Source organism: Onychomys torridus, chromosome X (assembly GCF_903995425.1).
Source record: "Onychomys torridus chromosome X, mOncTor1.1, whole genome shotgun sequence".
In the NCBI taxonomy this organism is placed as follows: domain Eukaryota; kingdom Metazoa; phylum Chordata; class Mammalia; order Rodentia; family Cricetidae; genus Onychomys; species Onychomys torridus.
The window spans coordinates 98,843,856-98,866,203 of NC_050466.1; the positions used below are offsets into that span (position 1 = coordinate 98,843,856).

General features: G+C 34.9%; 1 protein-coding gene across 1 annotated transcript in view; it reads right to left on the reverse strand.

Moving 5' to 3' along the window:
• Positions 1–2,906: 2,906 nt before the first annotated feature.
• Positions 2,907–22,348, reverse strand: part of Rps6ka6 (ribosomal protein S6 kinase A6) — a 94,472-nt gene continuing 75,030 nt past the window's right edge. The window contains exons 23-25 of the mRNA XM_036175090.1: positions 18,494–18,634; positions 17,726–17,847; positions 2,907–2,988 (exon numbers count right to left, since the gene is read on the reverse strand). Coding sequence (XP_036030983.1) covers positions 2,940–2,988; positions 17,726–17,847; positions 18,494–18,634 — 312 coding nt within the window. The 3' untranslated portion in view covers positions 2,907–2,939. The remainder of the gene's footprint in view (positions 2,989–17,725; positions 17,848–18,493; positions 18,635–22,348) is intronic.

The window sequence follows — 22,348 nt, forward strand, 5'->3', positions numbered from 1 at the left end:
GAGGAAGACTATTTCTCCTACTCTCAGGATTCTTTAGGGTTATATGTGAGGATCTGGAGGGGCAAAGGGGAAAGGGGATTGATGTGATTATATTATATATCAAAAATAAATGAAATAATTTTAAAGAAAGCAATCAGGCTGAACAAGCGTAAAGGAAAGAGCCTGTAAGCAGCATTCCCCTTGACCTGTGTACCAGCTCCTGCCTCGTGTTCCTCCTGATTTCATTCAGTGATGTAGTGTGACTTGAGAGTTGTAAAATGAAATAAACCTCTCTCCCCAAGCAGCCCTTGGTCAGCAGTATTTTATCATAGCAATAGAAACCTTGACTAAAACAACATCCATGCTTTGAGTTAATAGAGTTGATTTTATATAATGTATGAGGAGAAGGCTTTCTCTCTCTCTCTTATCTCGTTGTTGTCATTGTTCTAGACAGTGGATATTTAATTGCTTTGTTTCCCTATTTAAGAAAAGGTTTCCTTTTCTCTATGAAATGATTTTCTACTTTTGGCAAGTCAGTGTGGCACATTTGTGTCTCTGCTTCTAGATTCTCATTTTCCCTCCCTCCCTCCCTCCCTCCCTCCCTCCCTCCCTCCCTCCCTCTCTCTCTCTGTGCCCCCTCCCTCCATTCATCTGTGTTGGTGCTCTTCAACCAATGCAATACAGTCTAGTTACTTTCCTTTTCATTAAAAATTCTGGTGAGGATGTAGGGAAAGAGAAAATCCTACTATAAAGATGTTGTGGGGAATTTCATAGTGGTGTCATTAAATACACAGATAAACTTGAAGAGAATTGATGTTTTTACTGTGTTCCCTCTTCTATGTTTTTTATTAAGAGATTTTCTATTCATTTTACATACCAACCACATATTCCCATCCTCCTCCTTCCTCCTGACCCCACAGCCTTCATAAATTGGCAAGTGTTTTAAATTATGCATTTAATTCTCTAAATAGTTACAAGACTGTTTATATTACCTGTTCTATATTGTAGTTTCTGTTTCTTTTTAAGGGCTTGAACTATTTCATAAATGTTGTCAAATGTTTTAGTATAGAGGTGTCTGTAACGGTCAGTTGCTAACAGGATATGTGTACTTACATGACCTCTATTATTGCTGATATATTTTTTTTGAGCTGGGGATCGAACCCAGGGCCTTGTGCTTGCTAGGCAAGCGCTCTACCACTGAGCTAAATCCCCAACCCCATTTCTGATATTGTTAATTTATCTTTTCTTTGGTTACCTTGCTAGAGATATACACATTTTATCAACCTTTTCAAAGAAATATTTTTATTGATATTTGTTCTTTGGTTCAGTTTTATTGATTTGCACCCATATTTAATTATTTTTTCCTTCTACTCGTGTTTATTATTCTTTTGTCAAATTACTGAAATGAAAACATAAATTATTCTAGGATCTTTTTTCTAATATACGTATACAGTGCTCATTTTTCTCGGTACAGTAGATTTTATTTTTTACATTTATACTCACTGCAATGATTTATTTTCAGTTTCCTTCCAGAATTCTTTAGCCCGTGTATTGTTTACCCTTAATTTAAACTGGCACATAAAAATTGCATGTATTTATAGGGTATTATTATTGCTTCAATCAATTCATGTATTGTGTAAAGTTCAAATCAACACATAGCAATCATTTCACTTTTTACTGTGAAAATGTTCAATCTTTTCTTTTGAAAATATATAGTACATAGTTTTTATCAGTGATTACCCCATGTGTTCTGTTGTTTACAAGTCTTTTTCCAAACCTTTCGGTCATAATTTCCTTAATTTCTATTGTTATTTCATTGTTGGTTGATAGTTGACATATTTTCAATAATTTTAATGGTTTTAAATGTTTTGAGGTTTGTTTCATAGATGGAACAAATGGTCTAATTTCTATATATGCTCTGGTGATACTTGAAAGCAATGTGTATTCTTCAGTCTGAGGATGGACTGTTATAGAAATGTAAATCTTGTTGACTGATGACATTGTTGAGTTTGCTTCTATCCTTGCTAATTTTATCTTTTCTTGTTCTTTTAAATACTATGAGGTTTGCTGAGAGTTGCAAATATATTTGGGGATTTTCTATAATTCTTTTTAAGTTTCCTTAGCTTTTATTTCTGTGTTTTGCACTTTTACTATTTGATGCATACATATTTAAGATTTTTATTTCTCCATGTATAGATTGCCTCTTTCATTATAGCATATTCAATATCTAATATATATATATATATATATATATGAATATACACACATGTACTTCCAATCTTTTATTTGCAACTTAAGCTAACATATACCATATCTTAAGTAAATTCTTTATAGTAAAGACAGTGTATATGGTTGAGTGATGTTTCTAAATCAACATTGACAATATGCTAATTGGCACATTTGATTTACCTTTAAGATTCTTAAAATGTTAAACACTATTAGAATTTACGATTATTTTTTTCTTTTAATAGGTATTTTATTTCTTTATTTTTCACAAACAGAATGCTGTTTCTCCTCATTCCTCTCTTCCCAGTCCCTCCCCCCATCTCCCCTCTGCCTCCCCCATGGATATCAACCAAACATGGCAGATCAAGTTGCAGAAAGACTAACCACCTCCCTTCCCATTAAGGCTGGACAAGGAAATCCAGTATGAAGGTAAGGGTCCTAAAGGCCAGCAAAAGAGTCAAAGACAGTCCCTGATCCCAGTGTTAGGAGCCCCACAAGAAGACCAAGCTACAACAATTTTTACATATATGCAGAGGGCCCAGGTGAGTCTCATGTAGGCTCCCTGATTGTTGGTTCTGTCTCTGTGAGCTCCTATAAGAACAGGTTAGTTGATTCTCTGGATATTCTTGTGGTGTCCTTGACACCTCTGGCCTCTAGAATCCTTCCTCCCCTTCTGCAGGACTCCCCGAGGTCCGCCTAATGTTTGGCTGTGGGTCTCTCTGCATCTCTTTCCTTCAGTTGCTGGATGAAGAGTCTCTGGTGACAGTTGGACTAGGCACCGATCTATAAGTATAGCAGAATATCATTAGGAATCATTTCATTGATTTTATTCATTTATTTATTTTTGGCAGTCATGTTTGGTTCTGTCCTAGTTCTCTGGGTCCTGGCCCTCCAGGCATATCAGGGGTGGGCTCCCTCTGATGGCATGGGTCTCAGGCTGGACTAGTCATTGGTTGGATACTCCTACACTTCCACAATTTCTGAGCTGCCTATATCCCAGCACAGCTTATAGGCAGGACAAATTATAAGTAGAAGTTTTCATGGCTGGGTTGTTGTCCCAATCCTACCACTGGAAGCCTTGCTTGGTTACAGGAGATGACCAGTTCAGGCTCCATATCCTCCATTGCTGTAAGTCTTAACTAGGGTCACCCTCATAGATTCCTGGTAATTTCCATTGCTCATCCCCAAGATGCCCCCCAATTCCAGTTGTCTCTCCCAGTACTCTCTCCATCCTTTCCCTCACCTGGTCCCTCCTGTTACTATCCCCCGACACCCTCTCCTCACCCTCGATGTTGATTCAATTTCCCCTTCCCAGGGAGATCCAAGTGTTCTCCCTTGAAACCTCCTTGTTACGGAGCTTCCCTGGGTCTATCAATTATAGCACGGCTATCTGTGTTCTTCCTACGTTCTAGGATTGTATATACTTTTTTTTTTTTTGAGCTGAGGACCACAAGGCAAGCGTTCTACCACTGAGCTAAATCCCCAACCCCATGTATATACTTTTAATAATTCCAATTTATCTATAGTATTACTGAGTTTACCTGTATGGATTTTAGTAGTAGCTCTATGCATTATATTTATATAACTTAAGATTAAGCTAATGTCATTTTAGCAGATATCATGAAGTTTAGAAAATTAATCTCACATAATACCAATTTATTCTCTCCACAATTTCCTTCAGTATTTTTCTACTAACCACATCTGACAATGTTATATTTTGCTTCAAAAATAACGCATAATTTATAGAGTTTAAGTCGATTGTACTCCTGCCTGTTCTTTTTTTTTTCTTACTGTGCTCTTCCTTCCTTCCTAATACTCATTCAAGATTCCTTCAGTTGTGCTTATCACTGCTTCATGCGTCCTTTTGCTCTAATCATGGCTGTTTAGATGGGTCAAATAGGTCTCACAGCACTGCTTTCCTGCTGTCATCATCTACTAATCTACTGTCTTTTTCCATACACTGCGATCTTTTTTAATATCATTTTTATTGAAACCTGGATGTTTTGTGTTGTGAGACTCTGGATTTGACTGAAACCATTTGTTTTCATTGGATTTCTGACACCACTCCAAAACAGAAAGTAAAGATGCCCCCCTTCAGTGCCAGGTTAAGGCAAAATCCTGGTTCCCCCTTAGCCTCTCATGAGATCCAAGGAAATAGTAATCCTCAATAGTACTGGTTACAAGTAAGAATTACAGCTCTTGGGCTGGTTAGATGTCTTGGAGGATAAAGGCACTTGTCAGGAAACCTCACAACCCCAGTTAAATGCCTGGAATCTGTGTAGAGAAAGGAAGGAACCAACTACTGCAAGCTGACCTCCACAAACATGCTATGGCATGTGTACACCCCATATATGTACACACACAAAGGCATACAAAGTAAAGACATAAATGTAAAAAACAAACTAAAAAAACACAGATCTTCCAACCCTTCATAACTAACACACTGGCTAGAGAAACAATGGGTTATGAATAGTCCACACATAACATTCACTAACGCCTAAAAGGGAGGCGGGATTGCCTCAGCACACTGCTGTTCGATGTTGGAAACTATGTCTTCTCTAACTTTACCCAAACAATGGGTATGAGGCTGCCTCATGGATAAAGGATTTAAGTGGTAATATAGATTTCCATCACCCAGTGGACAGTGAATTGTTATTACAAATTAGCAGAAACTGCAAGCCTGGTCTCTCCATTCCACCTGTGCTGAAAAGGACAGAAGTTCTGCAATCTCTCACAGCACAGCAAAGGAGAAAATGTAGACTTTCTACATGATTCTTGGTGGCATAAGGTTGGATTGGCCCCAACAGATCTTAGGGTCCAAGGTTTTCTAGTCTATTAACTCCCCCTTTCCTGATACAAACAGGCTTTTGTTATGGAGTCTATCAACTTGATTATCACCTCCAATGTATTTAAAATAACTTGACTTATGATTTTCTTTGTTCTGTTAGTATAAAACTTCCATCAATTTGTTATTACCCTGGAACAGATGTGAGCTAACCTCAGTTTGTGTTCCCAGGCCATGGTCACTCATATTTGTCTCCAAAATAAAATATCCTTCATCCCTTTTAATATGGGAATTGTTTTCCACAGACACTTGACTGTCTTTTTTTCATATTTAGTTTGGCAGAAGACTCTGACACTTTATTTAAATGATGTATCATCATGCTCCCCTTACAAAGCTGAATAAGAAGAAATATTAATTTTCGGGTTTATGTTTTATATTTCCAGAAAGACTAATTCTTCTCTGGTAAGACTATTTTAATCTACTATCAACCCACAGATGTTAATGAAAAGTCAACTACCAGTTAAGCGCTTTTCATCTAAAATTTATATTTGCAGTATCTTTTTGGATATGTATTGCAATTTTATGACTTTTTTCTTAGTTTACTTTGAATAACTGAATAAACAAATTGAGCATCTTGGGAAGGGAGTACTAGAGTATTGTTTTTTATGCATTCTTTCAGTTAAAAACATTAATGTTAGAACATAAAGATTTGATACAGTATCAACTGATGTCTTAGGGTTTCTATTGCTTTGATAAAACATGACCAAAAGCAAATTGGGGGGAAAAGGGGTTTATTTCATTTTATAGCGTGTTATCCATCAACCAGGGAAGACATGGAAGGAACTAAGGGCAGGAACATGGAAGCAGGAATTGGAGTAAGACTAAATTTCTGTCTTTGCTAGTATTTCTTAAAAGCACCTCAGGAAGAAAGGGTTTAATCTCACTTTCACATCACAGTCCATCACTGAAGGGAATCAGGGCAGGAACTGTTATGGGGTCAGGGAGGAATGCTGCTTAATGGCTTGCCCCTTGTGGCTTTCTTAGCCTACTTTCTTATACCACCCAGAAGCGACTGTCCAGGGGTAGCACTGCCCACAGTATTCTTGGTCCTCCTACAACATCAATCAAGCAAATGAATCACAACTTGCCTACAGGTCAGCCTGGTGGGAGCATTTTCTCAACTGAAGTTCCTTCTAAAAGGACTCTAACTTGTGTCAAGTTGACATAAAACTAGCCAACACAACTGGAATTACTGAAAGTTCTCTAAACTTAATTTCAGTTACCAAATCTGCAATAACTCATAGAAGAATCATGGACTAAAAGCATTATATAATCTTGTGGGAAGAAGACAATAAATCATGTCAAGATTCCTTTAAACTAAACTTGGAACAACAATATGAAAAAACAAAATAAAAGATACCACAAGTAAATTCTATGGCATTTTACGGAAAAGACTGTTAGTTTTAGAACAATATTTAGATGTTTCAAAATTTACATAATTTATAGGTTATAGATTCAAATGTACTTACATAACACTAATTCTATCTATATTAATTATACTTAGGAAACAAAGAACCTCATATAGAACCAAAAGTTAATAACGTATTCAAACCCAATCTAATCAAATGTGATAGATACATTTGTGCTCAGCCTCATACAGCTTTGAACAGTCTTAAGAACCAATCTAAAATACAGTTCTTCGTGTCATCCTCTCTATAAAATTAAAAACTGGTAATCAAGTTTTCTTTGAATATCGATAGTAACAGAATACTCATCTCATGAGTGAGTCTTCTCTATGCATGAGCAGGTGTATATACCTATACAACGAAAAGCTGTGGCAGTCCTGTGATTAAATATGTGGATGATAAAGCTAATTCTTAAGCAATGCTACAATATCCTATAGAATAGCCAACCTAACTAAAGCATTTGTGTTGGTTTCCTGAGATTACAAGGAGATACAAAGGAGTAGTGTAATTTTGACAGAGAATGTCACCTCTTATGAAGATGTCAAATGTGAAGTCTCATTTCATTAAAAACTGTGCTCCTAAAAACTCATTACTTGCCCAGGTGAAAATTTCACCTTTCAGGAGACAGAAACACAAGAAATCTGACACTCTAAATTAAATTTTGATCACCAGGGGAAAACTAGTCAGTCAGATGAAAGTGGTACAAACGTTGAAAACCAGGTTTCATATCAGGTTGACATTTGTGATATTGAATGAAGAAAATACTGGGAGATAGTCATGCACATTATTTTAGATGTAAGAAGTTATCTTAGAAAAATTCACAGATAACTTCATCAAAATATATAAAGTATAGAAGAAAAATGCAATGAATATTATAGGAGAGTCAGCTAAAATCCGAAATTAAAAAAGAATGATTGAAAGGGAAATTCTGATGAACTCATGTATATAAACAAAATGATATGATTAAAAACTAAAAAGTAAAGATTACATTTTTAGCTATAGACCTCATTTGAGTTTCATACTTATAATGAATTCATTTTTTTAACTTTTTTCTTCCATCTTTTGCACTCTCCTGCTGAAATGCAATAGAGAGAGATTTTGTTTGGCCAGGGTAGGATAAAGTAGGGCTGGACGGTGAGGAGCACTGTGAAACACTGGCCTCTGGAATGACAGAGCGGTTACACACAAGATCAAGAGTTCAAAATTTCAACATGGAGTGTGTGTGTGTGTGTGTGTGTGTGTGTGTGTGTGTGTGTGTGTATGTTCCTGAGGTCCCACCCCCTACTACTTAAGGAGTTATTGACAGTTGATGGCTTCTGAAGAGTCATTTTTCTTTGGTGGTGGTGGTAACTGCTAAGTTTCTCGTGCCCTAGTGGGTGACCCCATACATATGCATATACTGGCACCACTAATTAGACTTACTGGGTTATTATTTTCAAGTCATGAAGTTTGGACCCAGGTGGGAAACATGTTGGGGTGGTGGTGGAGAGGAACTGGGGGAAGTGTTGGTGCTCTTGTGCTTTAGCACTTGTTTGGAAATATGTAAGGACTATTAGACACATGGATTTTCTGACTAACATCTTGTCTATATTTTGTTTACCAAAAATAACCAGCTTCATACTGGAAAGGTGAAGGGAATAAAAATTGAGGCATCAAAAAGAAAATAAAATGCAACACGTAATCCCTAGGCTATATTCTATGATCAAATATGATTTAGCAAATTCTGGGTTTGGCAGCTTGAGCATACACTAAACTCAGCTGAATAATCACCTTGTTAAATCACAGGTTGCTGGATCCCAGCCTCCACTTCTAGTAAGTTCTCAGATGAAATTACTGCTCTTGACAACTACTGTCTAAAAATAAATGCTTTCTGGCATTTCTTGAAGAATGCAAAATAGCCTGATATCAATGGAAGCTATTTTGGCTATATCTTAAAAACAATTAGTTCTGATGGTTAATCTTTAAAAAAGTGACTTTTTTGAGAGCTTGAACTACCTGGGAGACAACGGCCTCTGAACATGCCTATGGAAGATTATTTTGACTAGGTTAATAATGAAGGTAAGGAGATCTACTGTGGGTAGCTCCATTTCCTGGCCTGGGATCCTGTACTATATAAAAGGGAGACACTGAGCTGAGAATAAATATTCATTACTCTGCTTGACTGTGGATGCATGTGGCCAGCTGCCTTCAGTCCCTGCTGCCTTAGCTTTACCATGATAAGCCAAGCCATGTCCTTTATCTCTTAAGTTGCTTTTACTGGGGTATTTTTATTACAGTAACAGGAAAAGCAACTAAGACATGACTTATTAAATCAAGAAATCTGGGCTCTAAATTTTTATATTGGGGTAAATAATATACAAGTTAGGGATATATCAACAACATAAAATGTATGTATGAACTTTATTGTAACATTATTTGTGATTGCAAAACATTGGAAACTATTTGTCAAAGCATAGGAGCTTAAATAAAATACAAGAAATATATACAATGAAGAAATATGAACCTGAAAACAAGAATATGAAGGATACCTATAAGCTAATAATTTTCAAAATACATTAAGTGAAAAAGCAAAGTGCAGGAAAGTACCAAGTCTGAGGCCTTTGCTAATGAAGAAAGGAAACTGTGGGAGTGCTTAACTTTATATAAAGAACATGAATCAAAAACCATTGATGTTAGTTACTGTTATGGTTTGAATCTGCAATGTTCCCTATAGGCTCAGGGGTTTAGTGCTTTATTTCCAGATTCTGGCCCTACTTGAGACTGTAGAGAGGCAGGGCCTGGCAGACAGAAGCAGGAGTGGGCCTCTGAATGTCCTATTAGCTTCTGGTTCCCAGTCCACCAGGATGTGAGGAGTTTGGCATATATTTTCATTGGCCCAAATTGAGCTGCCTTGTCATAGACTATGCAGCTGTGAGCTTTTCCTCTTTCAGTTCTTTCTATCAGAGGTTTTGGTTACAATGGTGCAAGGATACAGTACAGATGATAATGATGGCATGTTTAGTATACTTATCTATGTAGTGATAGCCTTCAGAACTATGTCATTTTCTATATAGTAAACAAACAAACAATTAGAATTAATAGGAAAAGAAGGTTAATATAGAAATTTTAAAATAGAAATTAACTAAAAATTAAAAACTAAAAAACATACAAAAGACACAATCAGAAAAGTTAATCAAGGGACTATGTATCACCTAGAGTTCTTGGCCCTGAAGTTACGTTATAGAAATAGATGCAACTTTAGCTATTCTCTTGGGAACAGTGGGATAGTATATGCATTTTATGAAAGCATACATATTTAAAATGGGCATGCATACATGTTTATTATTTAATTTCTATTGATGTCATTAAATATAATGATTAAAAATGATTTATGGAAGAATTTATTTTGACTTACAGTTCCAGAGGGAGAAGTCCATCGTGTGAGGAAACATGGAAGCAAGTGGTAGGAGATACCTTCTTCCAGCAAGGCTGCACCTCCCCATAACCACCTCAAACAGTACCCACCCAGGGAACAATTCTTAAACTGCCTGAACCTATGGAGGACATTTCTCATCTAAGCTACCATGATACAGGAAAGATATTGGGTAGGCAAAAAGAGAATAGCCACTACCACTCTTTTTGCCCTTATATAGTGCATTCCATTCCATTAGAAATGCTCTATCTCTTTCCAATTTCAGTCAAGTATTCCTTAGTTAACTCTACTCCTAGGAGCTAGGCATGAGAGGAACTGAGGGTTAGACCTGTTATTTCCATCTTGGAATCATGCTGAGTCTGACTATGGGTTAGTTTTGAAAGTATGTTTGAAAGATTGAGGAAACAACAGTTCCACAACAGTGATCAAGACATGAAGCCAAACAATGAATTCCCTTTGTATGTTCAACTCATGAGTTAGATATTAGCACCTATAACCAAAAAGATCTTCAAACACATGCTGTAACACAATGTGTTAAATCATTATTTTCTTCAGTGGTCCACCATAAAGTTGCTACTGCATTCTTTTTTAAATAAGTAGTCAAAAGTATCTCTTGAAAACTTAGGGTGCTTGCTACATAAGTATTTAATTTGTTGTTCTTTTCTTGTCTCTCCTATTAGAAGCTCAGATCTAAATTCAACGCTCAAAATTAATGATCTGATAGTTGTAGATATTGGCATACCTCTCATTTTCATAGCTTGTTTTAGTGTTTCATTTTTAAAAGCCTTGTCATTATTCAAAAAAACTTAAATCTTTGTTTAAAAGAAAATCAGCAACAGTATCTAGCACAAAAATACATGATACATTTGTTGAGTAAAATTGTATCTATTAACAAAGAATTCATTTTGTTCAGAAACTGAGTAATCTGTTATCAAGTATGGTAGCTTATTTAAAACTTTATAAACAAGATAATCTAAAATAGCCATATTCAGAAACTATATCAACTGTATCTTAGAACCCTGAAACAGAAGGAAGCAAAAGTACAGTGTCTAATCTACACAAAAGCAGGGAGATCTGGCAAATGCAGGAAGGAAAGGCAGGGCTTCACAGTAGAAGGCTGCCTTGTGCTTGGGTAGAGAAGGTTCAAGGATCCACAAAAATCCTATGAAAGATATAAATTGTATCTTCAAAAACAGGTCCACAGTATTTTCAACCTGTTGCTTCAAGTAAAAGGGAGAACACTACAGGAGCCAAAGGAACAACAAACTCCAGTCTGCTTCTTTTATCCTTTTCACTCAGGCTGCGAGGCCTAAAACTTCCCCAAGATCCACTGACTAAAACTACACTCCCTTATTTTACGTGAGAGGAGCAAATGAAGAGCAGATTTTTTAAAGGTAGCCAGTGGGAAAGCAAATTCTACAGAACCACCCCCCAAAACTGACCTGGGATATACCTTGATTACCACTAAGAAGCTGAGAAAGTAAGAGGTACATGAAGATTTTGACCACTGCATAGGAACTTATGTTTTACAGGTGTACACAGTTGTTACAATGTAACATGCCATTGCTTCTTTTTCAGTTAAATTTTTGTATTTATTCTAAGCATACAACAATTGGTCAGCACTTGGAGACAAATATATTAATGCTCCTACTACAGAAAAGCCTGTCACTTTAACTTGCAGATAAATGCATTCTCCTGATAAGATCTAAAGTATAGTATATCTGCATGCATATTTTCTTGAATTATTTTATCTTATAAGGATACTAGAGTAAGAATCTTAAAGGAAAAGATATTATAGATCTGGAAATATCAAGGAATATGTATAACCAAGCAATATTTTTAAACAACTATTACATTTGGCTCCAGAATCTTGTGTATACATACACATTCATGTTCTCTCTCTTTCTATCTCCCTCTCCCCACTCAATGAATTGTGTAATTTAGCTATGTATTCAATAAAAGCAGACAGTTTTACATCCATAAATGATCAAGCAAGGTCAAGTATAAAATGTTAGAAAGTTACAGCCTTTTTATTTAGTACCCAGAGAATGCCAGTAATTTAACATAATTTCTTGATAATTGTTGCTCACAGTTTTAACAAGAACAAAAATAAATATAACTTTATGTCATCTTTGGCATGTTGAAAATTCAAAAGGATAGCCATTTCTTTAGCAGCACTGTGAGGTAAAAGATACTGTAGAACACACTACTAAATCTAATCTTACAAGATGAAAAATGTACAATGAATGAAAACATCAACGTCAAAAGAAAGTGTCTTAAAGAAAAATATTTACGAAATAAATGATGGTATAAAACCTATACTAGTTTAGAAAAAAAATCAGTTTATAGCAACCTGGGGACTTTTTCTTTAATCTCAGCTTTTAGATTATTAAGTTCCTGGGAAGTAAATCTATATACAATTTCTATTTAACACCATTTCTGCTGAAACGTGCAATGAAACTCTAGTGAATATAAATGCCTCTATCAAAACAATAGGTACGTGAATTGCTAAGTGTTTGGGAAGTGTCAGAAAAATGAAACTTTTAAAGATCTGGCAGCAGCAAACTATGCTATTTTTGCATAAATCCTGACCAACTCAAGACTAGCGATAGCACTTCCATTTTGCTGCATACTTTTTTCCCCTTTATATTATGGATGATAATGCAAGATAAATTCTCACACACACAAACCATGCTAGAACTTGAATATTTAATTAAAAGTTCGTGTACAACTTTTAAATGTGATGGTTTCTTCCTAGATTGCTTTCCTGATAGTGAAAATAACTGTACTAAGAAAAGTTTGTACTTTTGATATAAGTGGTATCAGATCTATTTACTTATTATTTATTTATTTATTTATTCATTCATTCATTTATTTGGTTTTTCGAGATAGGGTTTCTCTGTGTAGCTTTGCACTTTTCCTGGATCTCGCTTACTGTACTAAGAAAAGTTTATACTTTTGATATAAGTGGTATCAGTTCTATCTATCTATCTATCTATCTATCTATTTATTTATTTATTTGGATTTTTTTCGAGACAGGGTTTCTCTGTGTAGCTTTGCGCCTTTCCTGGAACTCACTTGGTAGCCCAGGCTGGCCTCGAACTCACAGAGATCCGCCTGGCTCTGCCTCCCAAGTGCACCACCACCACCTGGCTGATATCAGTTGTAGAAACAACAAATTTTAAGGGAGAAGTAAAATGCTATCTGAGCAATATTAGTTCAGTAAAAGAAAAAGGCAACAAGTTAGTCAAATAATATCAATTATTAATAAAAATAATGCACATTGGATATTTAATAACCATTTTCAAGAATAATTAATAGTTATAACTAATCAAAGTAAAAGCAAAACAGTCATTTCCCAGAGGTGTCCATGGTTTAGAAATAGGAATATAGAACAAACCTTTACTTGGTATATGTTCAGAGACATATACTAAACATTTAGCTCAAGGTGTTTTTCCTAATCAATTACTAAAATATATATATTTTCTAATACAATGTAAGCAATTTTGAATTTCTTTGTTTTAAAAGTACTTTTCTTTTTGTAATTTTCTTAATATTCCAAAGAACCATATGCTTGCAATCTAAGATTTACGGTATATCCAGGTGTAGGTCTTCTACATATTAGCAGTTAAGTTGAATTTTAGGTGATAAAGCAAGATTATTTTACAGAAATTATAGAATAGACTCCATTAGATTGTAAGACTAAAAGCAGGAAAAATGACTCCATGAGTGTAATGGGTATTGTAAATAAAAACTAACACAATACTTAATCATCATCTCAGCAATCACTGGTCTCAGTATAAAGAAGAAAAACTCCTTAACAAGCACTGAAATGAAAAAAGGGACATTAAATAAATTTAAACGTAACTGGTCCATCTGGATTTACTATGGCTTGAATTATTGTTGCAAAACAATGTAATACAATTCATCTCTGGGTCCTAAAATCTAGACAAAGAGTCTAGAAAAGGAATCTATTTAAAAATAATTTTTGCTGGGCGGTGGTGGTGCATGCCTTTAATCCCAGCACTTGGGAGGCAGAGCCAGGCCGATCTCTGTGAGTTCAAGGCCAGCCTGGTCTACAAAGCAAGTTCAAGAACAGGCTCCAAAGCTACACAGAGAAACCCTGTCTCCAAAAACAAAAACAAAAAAAAAGGAAAAGAAAAATAATTTTCATTTGAATTTCTGTGCTTTTTTCTGTTAATACAATTATGGGTTGAATAAATGTCCTTATGTTACTAAATATGCATTGTGAGAAATTAAAATACAGAAAAATATGAGTTTAACAACATGTAAAGAAATGACTACCAATACCTTTCTCTCTATATACCACTTTGTTCTAGACTAGTTCAGTATATGAAAAAGCTTGGAATATTTTAAGACAAAATAAAGAATGCCTGGAAAGGTAGGAAGTCTACAAATATGAAACATTTTATTGAATGACTTAATCCTGGGAACTTCTGAGCATGTTCCCTAACCCCCAAACTTCAACAATAACAGAATTTAAAATTATTCTCATTTGATGAGATTCCTTGAAATTCCTGCAACTAGAAACACATTTGCCCAGTCGCCTTCTTCATTGGAAAATGCTAATTCTCTACTAGCCACTAAGAAGAAAATATGCATTAATTTAGTGATGCAGCTTTCCTGCCATTTTGTTAGCTGAACTCCACTGTCCTTAAAATGGAAGTCTTGATTTGCGGAAAAAAGAAAGGAGTAGATATAAATAGTAGTAATGTATGAAATGGATAAACTGCCTAGTGTAAAGTATATTTTTTCAGTGTGCCTTAAGTTGTTGTCTTTCTTTTTTCTTCTTTATATATGAAGGGCCTTGTTCTAGTTAGGATACTAATAATCAAGTGATATGAGTTTCTATGAGCAATATTATTTTATCATGTTTCAGTGGCAAAATATCAATACCAAACATTGTTAACTTCGTGGGTTGCCAAACAAATTCAATCACTAACCAGAGATTCTATTTAAAAATCAGAAAAAAAAATAATAATAAAAAACAATATTCAGGCATTCCTAACAAAATAGGTTAAAAGTTTGAGGAAGCCGGGTGGTGGTGGGACACACCTTTAATCCCAGCACTCGGGAGTCAGAGCTAGGCGGATCTCTGTGAGTTCGAGGCCAGCCTGGGCTACAAAGTGAGTTCCAGGAAAGGTGCAAAGCTACACAGAGAAACTCTGTCTCGAAAAACAAAACAAAAATTTGATACCAGAAAATCAGTTACCAACACTGCTTTCTAATTTTCTTGGAAATGGTTTCCTGAATATTCACTCATGGTACTGTGTGCTTTCAGACAATGGATTCTTAGTCTACCTTATTGACCTAATGTTTTCTCTTCAAGAAAAATAAATTTGGTATCTTCTCCTTTCCAGAAGAGTAAAACACCTCAAAGTTTTAGCTCAAAATGTGCTGCTGCTAAATACTACCAAATAATGCAAAATAATTCTTCATGAACCCATTAGGAGCTATAGTATGCTAAAGCCTTATAGAAAGTTTAACCGGTCACTCATATATAGAAGTCTTTTTTTTTTTTTTTTTTGAGTATTTGAACCTTCACTCATTCTATTAGGATTTATTCTAGCCAAAAAGGACATGATTAGACATTCCACTTCTACAAAACAAGGATATTATAATGTCTTTCTTATATAATAATGTTATCTCTCTACTACTTTTGTTAATTAAGCTAGTACCTTTGAAATTTTTAACAGCAAGTTTCTCACAATTAGGCAAATGCTCTAGCATGCCTGGTCTTCTGCACAGTAAATACTCACTGGGGGATAAGGAAGTATGATATTCATTGCTTATTCCTTAGTGTTCCTTTCATATCAGGCTGTACAACACAACCCTCTAAGCAAACAAGTGAAAATCATGGCAATCTTTTTAACCCATTCATTATACAAAAGCTGAAGGGTATTTTATAATGATTTTTCATTTTCCAGTTTCATTTTCTCTAATTTTATTAGCTGGAAAATACATATGGAAACAGTATGTGTCCTAAATATTCAATAGCAAAATCACATCTTTGAGTTTGACAAAAAAACCTGATAAAATGTGTAGCTACACAAATGGGACAATGACAGGACCACAATAAGTCAAAGTAAATGGAAAGATTTTTAAAAGTAAGAAAGCAAAAATGGGGGAAATGAACCACATTGGAACACAAAATTTACAAAATGGGACACTAAGACTAAGTAATGCTATTATGTGGCATCAGATCAGCTGTTACTTAATATTTTTCAATTATTTTAAAAGACACCTCAAAGTAAGAATACATCCTTTTATATATCAAGTGTAGGAAACAGATTTGTGCAGGAATACAGATCTCTTACATTTTAATGATAATACATATAGTTTGTTTTCTTAAATACCAACATTGCATGTCTCCTAGCCTAAATCATATACTCAGTAATCCGTTCTTTCTGAATTAAGCAAAGTAAAATGCACAGAAAATAGTACACCTAGCACAAACAAGTATACATTTCTATTCACTAAACAAAACTGACATCCTCCAGTTTACATTCATGAGTTATTTCTGTCAGTAGTAGTAGTTAACGGTATTTTCCTGGACAACATAAAATGATTTTTTTTAAATTTCAGCATTCAAAGAAAACAATATATTATTATACAGTGGTTCTGAATCATAAATTTAATAAAAAACAATTTAGCTGGATTACTATAAATATGATTTTTAAATGTGCTCAAATTTCTGTGTGAATCATTAATGTTGTTTTCCTATTTAAAAATCTTAGATTATCTTCTTGAAGTACAACTATTATGTAGAATTGTCTCACACTTACTGAAATGCATTATATGGTTTCATATGTGCTAAGTGCACAAGTCCACTATAATACAACTTCAACTACATCACCATAGGATTCAAGGGAGATCAATCAATACGCTACTCTGTAGCTCAAATCACATGGAAATCAGAAATAAAATAGTGTAGCTCCATTTATAAAGGGGAAAGATGATCATGAAATTGAACTGATTAACTTCAAAGTCAGTTTATGTAACACCAAGGTCACATCAACACCATGTACTTCATTTTCAAAGACTTAACTATGACATATTTATGAGATTAACGACCAACATGAAACCTTTGAATAAAAATTTCTTCACTTTTACTACAAGTCGATTAGCTGTAAAACATTAGAAGATTTATGAAAACTTTGTCTAGATGAAGCCACTTACAGATAATATACAAACCTGTCTGCACACATTATTAGTGATTTAATTATTCTATCAAAACTTTGGCACCAACCTTATCAGGACTTCATGTATTAGCACAAATGGATTTTACTCTGGCACCAAACTATTTTGCTACATTTAGTATCTAAACAGACTCAAATGAATGGAGTGTTTTGGCTATGCACAAACTACTAGAATACTTCTGTTTTTCTTTTAAAAACAAAAAAGTTTTTCTTCAGGACATAATGTTAAAAAACATTGGTTGGCATTATAATATTTATAACATATGAAAAGCATCTTGATTACTATTAACGACTCCCTAAACCAGTTTTGTGTAAAATAATAATAGGATAACTTTGTTTGAGAGGAATTTGGAGAGTTAATGTGCAGAGAAGTTGTTAAGACCTTGTGGGCATCAATTATATAGTTAAACATTTGGATACTACTGCAAAATGACATAGTATGAATATTATGGACCTATGTATGTTTGTTTAAAATTCCAACCTCCCAAAAAGAGAGGCTTAAATAGAATATTCAAGTAATGTGAAAGGAAAAAAAAATACCTTTGATATAAGATTAGGCAAAAACCAAACCAAACCAACCCACAGCACATTTAATTTTCTCTTCATCCAGTTAGCTGAGGAATAGTATGAATCTTACAAGGCAGTTGATGTTCGCTTTTTCATGCTCCGTCTCTGAGCTAAACTTGAAGCAGCAACAGGCTCTAGGACTGGTTGGAAAGTCTGGTGAGTCAAGGCAGTGTATGTTGCAACCATTGCTTCCTAAAATAATGACAAAACATTAGAAGTTCAGTAACAATCTCTGTAGGAAAGAAGTATTTAATAATACACAGCAAGACCTCTGCCTATGAAATTTGCCCTTTTATATAGCTGATATAGCAAGGACATAAGTTGTGTTCACAGTGTTCACATGTACGTACTTACACACACAAACACACAGAGTTTGGAACACTTGCACATTAGTAGTTTTATTTAGTCATAAAAAGGGAAAAATTATGTCATTTGCAGAAAAATGGGTAGAACTGATAATAGTCATGTTAAACAAAATAACTACAATCTAAAAATAAATACTGCACATTTTCTCATATGGCATCTATGCTTTAAAAAGACAAAGGTACTATTACTATAACCAATGTAGAGCAAGATAAGGGGGATGAGAGAAAGGGATATCAGAGGGCACTAGAAAGTAAGTATGATCAAAGTACATCATATGTATATAAGAAAATGTCACCATCAATCCCACTATTTGAGTTGATTCATATAAGCTAAAAGATAATTTTATCATAAAAGACATAGTAAAAAAATAATAGCTCATGAATGTTTACAAAAAAATCTTCAAGAAATAAAGATACTTAAATAATCATCAGTGGGTAACATGAGATGTATATTAAGTGTGTGTTTGCTTTACCGTAACAATATATGGTATATCATCGGTCTTTGGCTCATCCCTCGGCAACTGTTCTCTGTGAGTTATCCAAGAGTGCTTTAATACTTGTTCTGCAGTATAACGCTGATGTGGGTCCATGTGAAGCATATGAGAAAGCAAATCCTAAATGGATACAGAAATTCATATGAAAATATAGAATTCACATTTCCTCAAAAATATAAACGTATCAATAACTTTAATGTTTTGTTTTCTCAATACTCTGTACAACTAACTCTGTGTGTGTGTGTGTGTGTGTGTGTGTGTGTGTGTATTCACAAATTTGAAAGCGTAAAGTTGGAGAGACTGAAGGAAGGGACAAAAGAGATGAAGATGTGGTGCTCATGTATGAAATTCTCAAAAAAAAGCTATAGAAAAAAGATAATCTTGGATTTTTCATTGTATAGTAAAGTTTTTATTTTGTAAATCAGTGTGTATCAAATTTCTAGAACTGGGATTGGGTTAGGAATGAAAGAGGGAAAAACCACTCAAGATACCAGGAGTTTCCCTGGAATGTTTTAAATGGGCATAAAGACAGCTATAGAACTTCGTGAGAAACTTAGACCCCAAGATGTTATGGTTTGTATATACAAATAGAATACACAGGAGAAGTCGTAATGTAGTTAGCTAATCCACTCAATAAGGGCTTTCTGTATTACATACTGAGAACAGCAAAATATAAATTCAATGTCAGCAACTACTGTTATGATAATGGTCCAGTCATCATAAGTCTTCAGCAAATTAACTTTGAATATTTGATTTTGTTAAAATTATAACTATTACAGAACATAATTTCATAGAAACATACAAGTTTAAATACACCAAAGCATGTATGTAACACTTTGAGTAAACTATCTTTACTACTTTTAGGAGAACAAGTAAAATCCCCTCAACAAGAATCCCCTAATAGATAAAGACATTATTTGTGCAATCTTTCATTACCCAGAATAATGAAACTAAAGATGATAGGTAATAACAACAGATAAAGGAATAATATTCCTGTATTCTCACAACTCAATAGGCGGAGCTAGGAGAATCACAGTAAGTTAAGGCCAGACTAGGCTACATGGTAAGTTTAGCACCAGCACTGTTTGACCCTGTTTTTCCAAAAAGGTGAGGAAAAAATATATGTTAACAAGATTTCAGGGCTCTTGATAATCAAAATAACCAACTTGGAATCATTTAATATTAACAATGAGACAAAGAGAGTAATGGGAAGGGGAAGGATGATAAAGGGAGAGCGGGGTTAGGGGTATATGTATATTATATATTTGCATGAAATCTCCTTATAAAAACACATAAAATGAGTATATGAAAATAAAACATAATGAATACTTTAATAAAATATACTTAGTGAATCATAAGAATTAATAAGTCAGTCTTATTTTATTCATCAAGCCCATTATTACACATATAACCAAAGGAATTAAAATCAGTATGTCAACAAGGTATCTGTACTACAATATTAACAGGAGCACTACTGACAACAGCCACAAAATGAAAACAACTCATCTTTCCATCAACTGTTAAATGCATAAAGAAATGTCATGCATATAATACATGGTAGTGCATGTATGTATCCAAGAGTGAATATTATGTATATGTATGTACATGAATTTATATATGTACAAGATGGAATACTATTCAGTCACAATAGAATAAAATCCTGTAATTGGTGACAACATGGATGGAACTGGAGATCATTATATTAGTGAAGCGAGGCAGGCATAGCAACATAATTATGATATGATTTCACTCAGTATGTGGAATGCTAAGGCAGTCAGTCTCATAGAGGTGAGAGTAAAATGTGGGTTAGCAGACATGATGCAGTATAGTGGGAGGAGAGACAGGTAATTTTGATCAGGTACAGTTGGAGAGTATCAAGAATTTCTGGTATGCTACTACAGGGAAGTATGACTACAGATCACAACAAACACCTAGAACAGAGAACTTTTCAATGTTTCATTTCAAAGAAATGACAGGTGTTTCAGGAGACAGATATGTCAACCTCCCTTAAAAATTGCACAATGTATACATGAATTAATGCAGGAAAAGTTGTATCATTAATATGATCAAGTTTTATGGTTTATATATAAGTTAAATACAATTATAAAATAAGCCTGGTGAAGTGTCACATACCTGCAACACCAGCACTAGGAAGGCAGAAGCAGGAAACGGAGAAACAATGCCAACCTCCTGATGTTTTATTATATAGCCATATCTTTCACACCCAAACAAGAAGATGGGGGAAGAAAGATATCCTGTGTCTCCACTACAATCGAGCATTAATTGTAGTGGCTACAAGCAAAAAAGGCTGACAAGAAAAAGTAAGGGAGGGTACTAGCAACCATTAGACAGAGATGAGGTAGAATCCAGGAATGTTCAACTTTAGATTTCTAAACGAAATAGACACTAAAACAGCAGAAGAGGGAGAGCATCTCCCCCAGCAGAGCTTTAAGCCAAAGAGAAAAAAACAAAGTCTGTGAGTTCCATAGGTACAATATGGATCTCTGTAAAACAAACAAACAAATAAATAAATAAAAATAAGAGACTTGCAGCCAGGCATTTAACTACAGGCTTGATAGCAAATAGGCATTGAACTACAGACCTCCTGCTATACTACATGCTCACTGGTGCTGAGAGGGTAATCATTTTGAGGTTTTACAGTCAAAACATTTTGACCAGAGAGGGCAGAAAGCATGGATTTTTATTACCGTCAAACCCAAAAAAGTTCCCCTTCTTCAATAACTGGGCAAGTAAATATCCCAAGAATCAGTATGAGCCCAGGATACTTGTTGTAATCTAGATGCAGCTCACAAACACTGGTCTGCTTAGCTGAAAAATATAGGTATGACTACAGAAGAAAGCTGATTAAATCTGGAGGCCTTCAACTGGACATCTGGGAAGACCAGCTGTGGGAGAATACTAGCAGAGACCAGTATAGCTAGATCATGCAGGACCAGTCAATGTTATGTGCTTGACGCTGTAAAGTACATATTACTTTGGTCTGACGGATTAATATACTCTCAGAGCACTGGAAACATTTGGTGGAAACATAGCCGGCCTCAGGCATTTTTCCTGCTCACACATACACTGGCAAAGCATGCCTGATATGAAGGGACATCCAACTATTAGGATATCCCTGGGCTCATCTAGCAGAAGCAGTTTAAAGGCAGGTCCTATACACCTGTATTGCCTGGCCTCGATGAGGAAACCACTTTCGGGAATTTAGTTCAGTCAGGGTCAATCATATATTACTGTCTATTGGAAAAGGCAGGGGTTTTTTTGTTTTGTTTTGTTTTGTTTTTTTCGAGACAGGGTTTCTCTGTGTAGCTTTCTGCCTTTCCTGGAACTCACTTGGTATCCCAGGCTCGCCTCGAACTTACAGAGATCCACCTGCCTCTGCCTCCCGAGTGCTGGAAAAGGTAGGGATTGTATCAATCTGCTACCAACATTTTTTTGCCCATCCAGAGAGAAAACAATTAAATGCCCAAATGCCTCCAATACCAAAAAAATCAAAACATAAGACTGAGACCTCCACACTATGTATCTTCAGGAAGTAAGAAATGTTGGCAATTTTTCTTGTTTTTTTCTTGCACTTTGTTTCACATCACTAGTATTTCTTATGCTTTCATCCCACATATGCTTCTTCTCTTCCCTGTCTTCCTTCTTCACTCTTGTATCCTTTCTTCATCCACTTCCTTTTCACTACTTAATTACTCACACTTTCAACTTCAGTCAATGTGAAGTTCCTAGGTTTTATTTTTCTTTAAGAACCCTAACTATACTAGCTCCTTTCTTCTCTGTCTAACCTTTTATATCGGAATTGATACTTCTAAT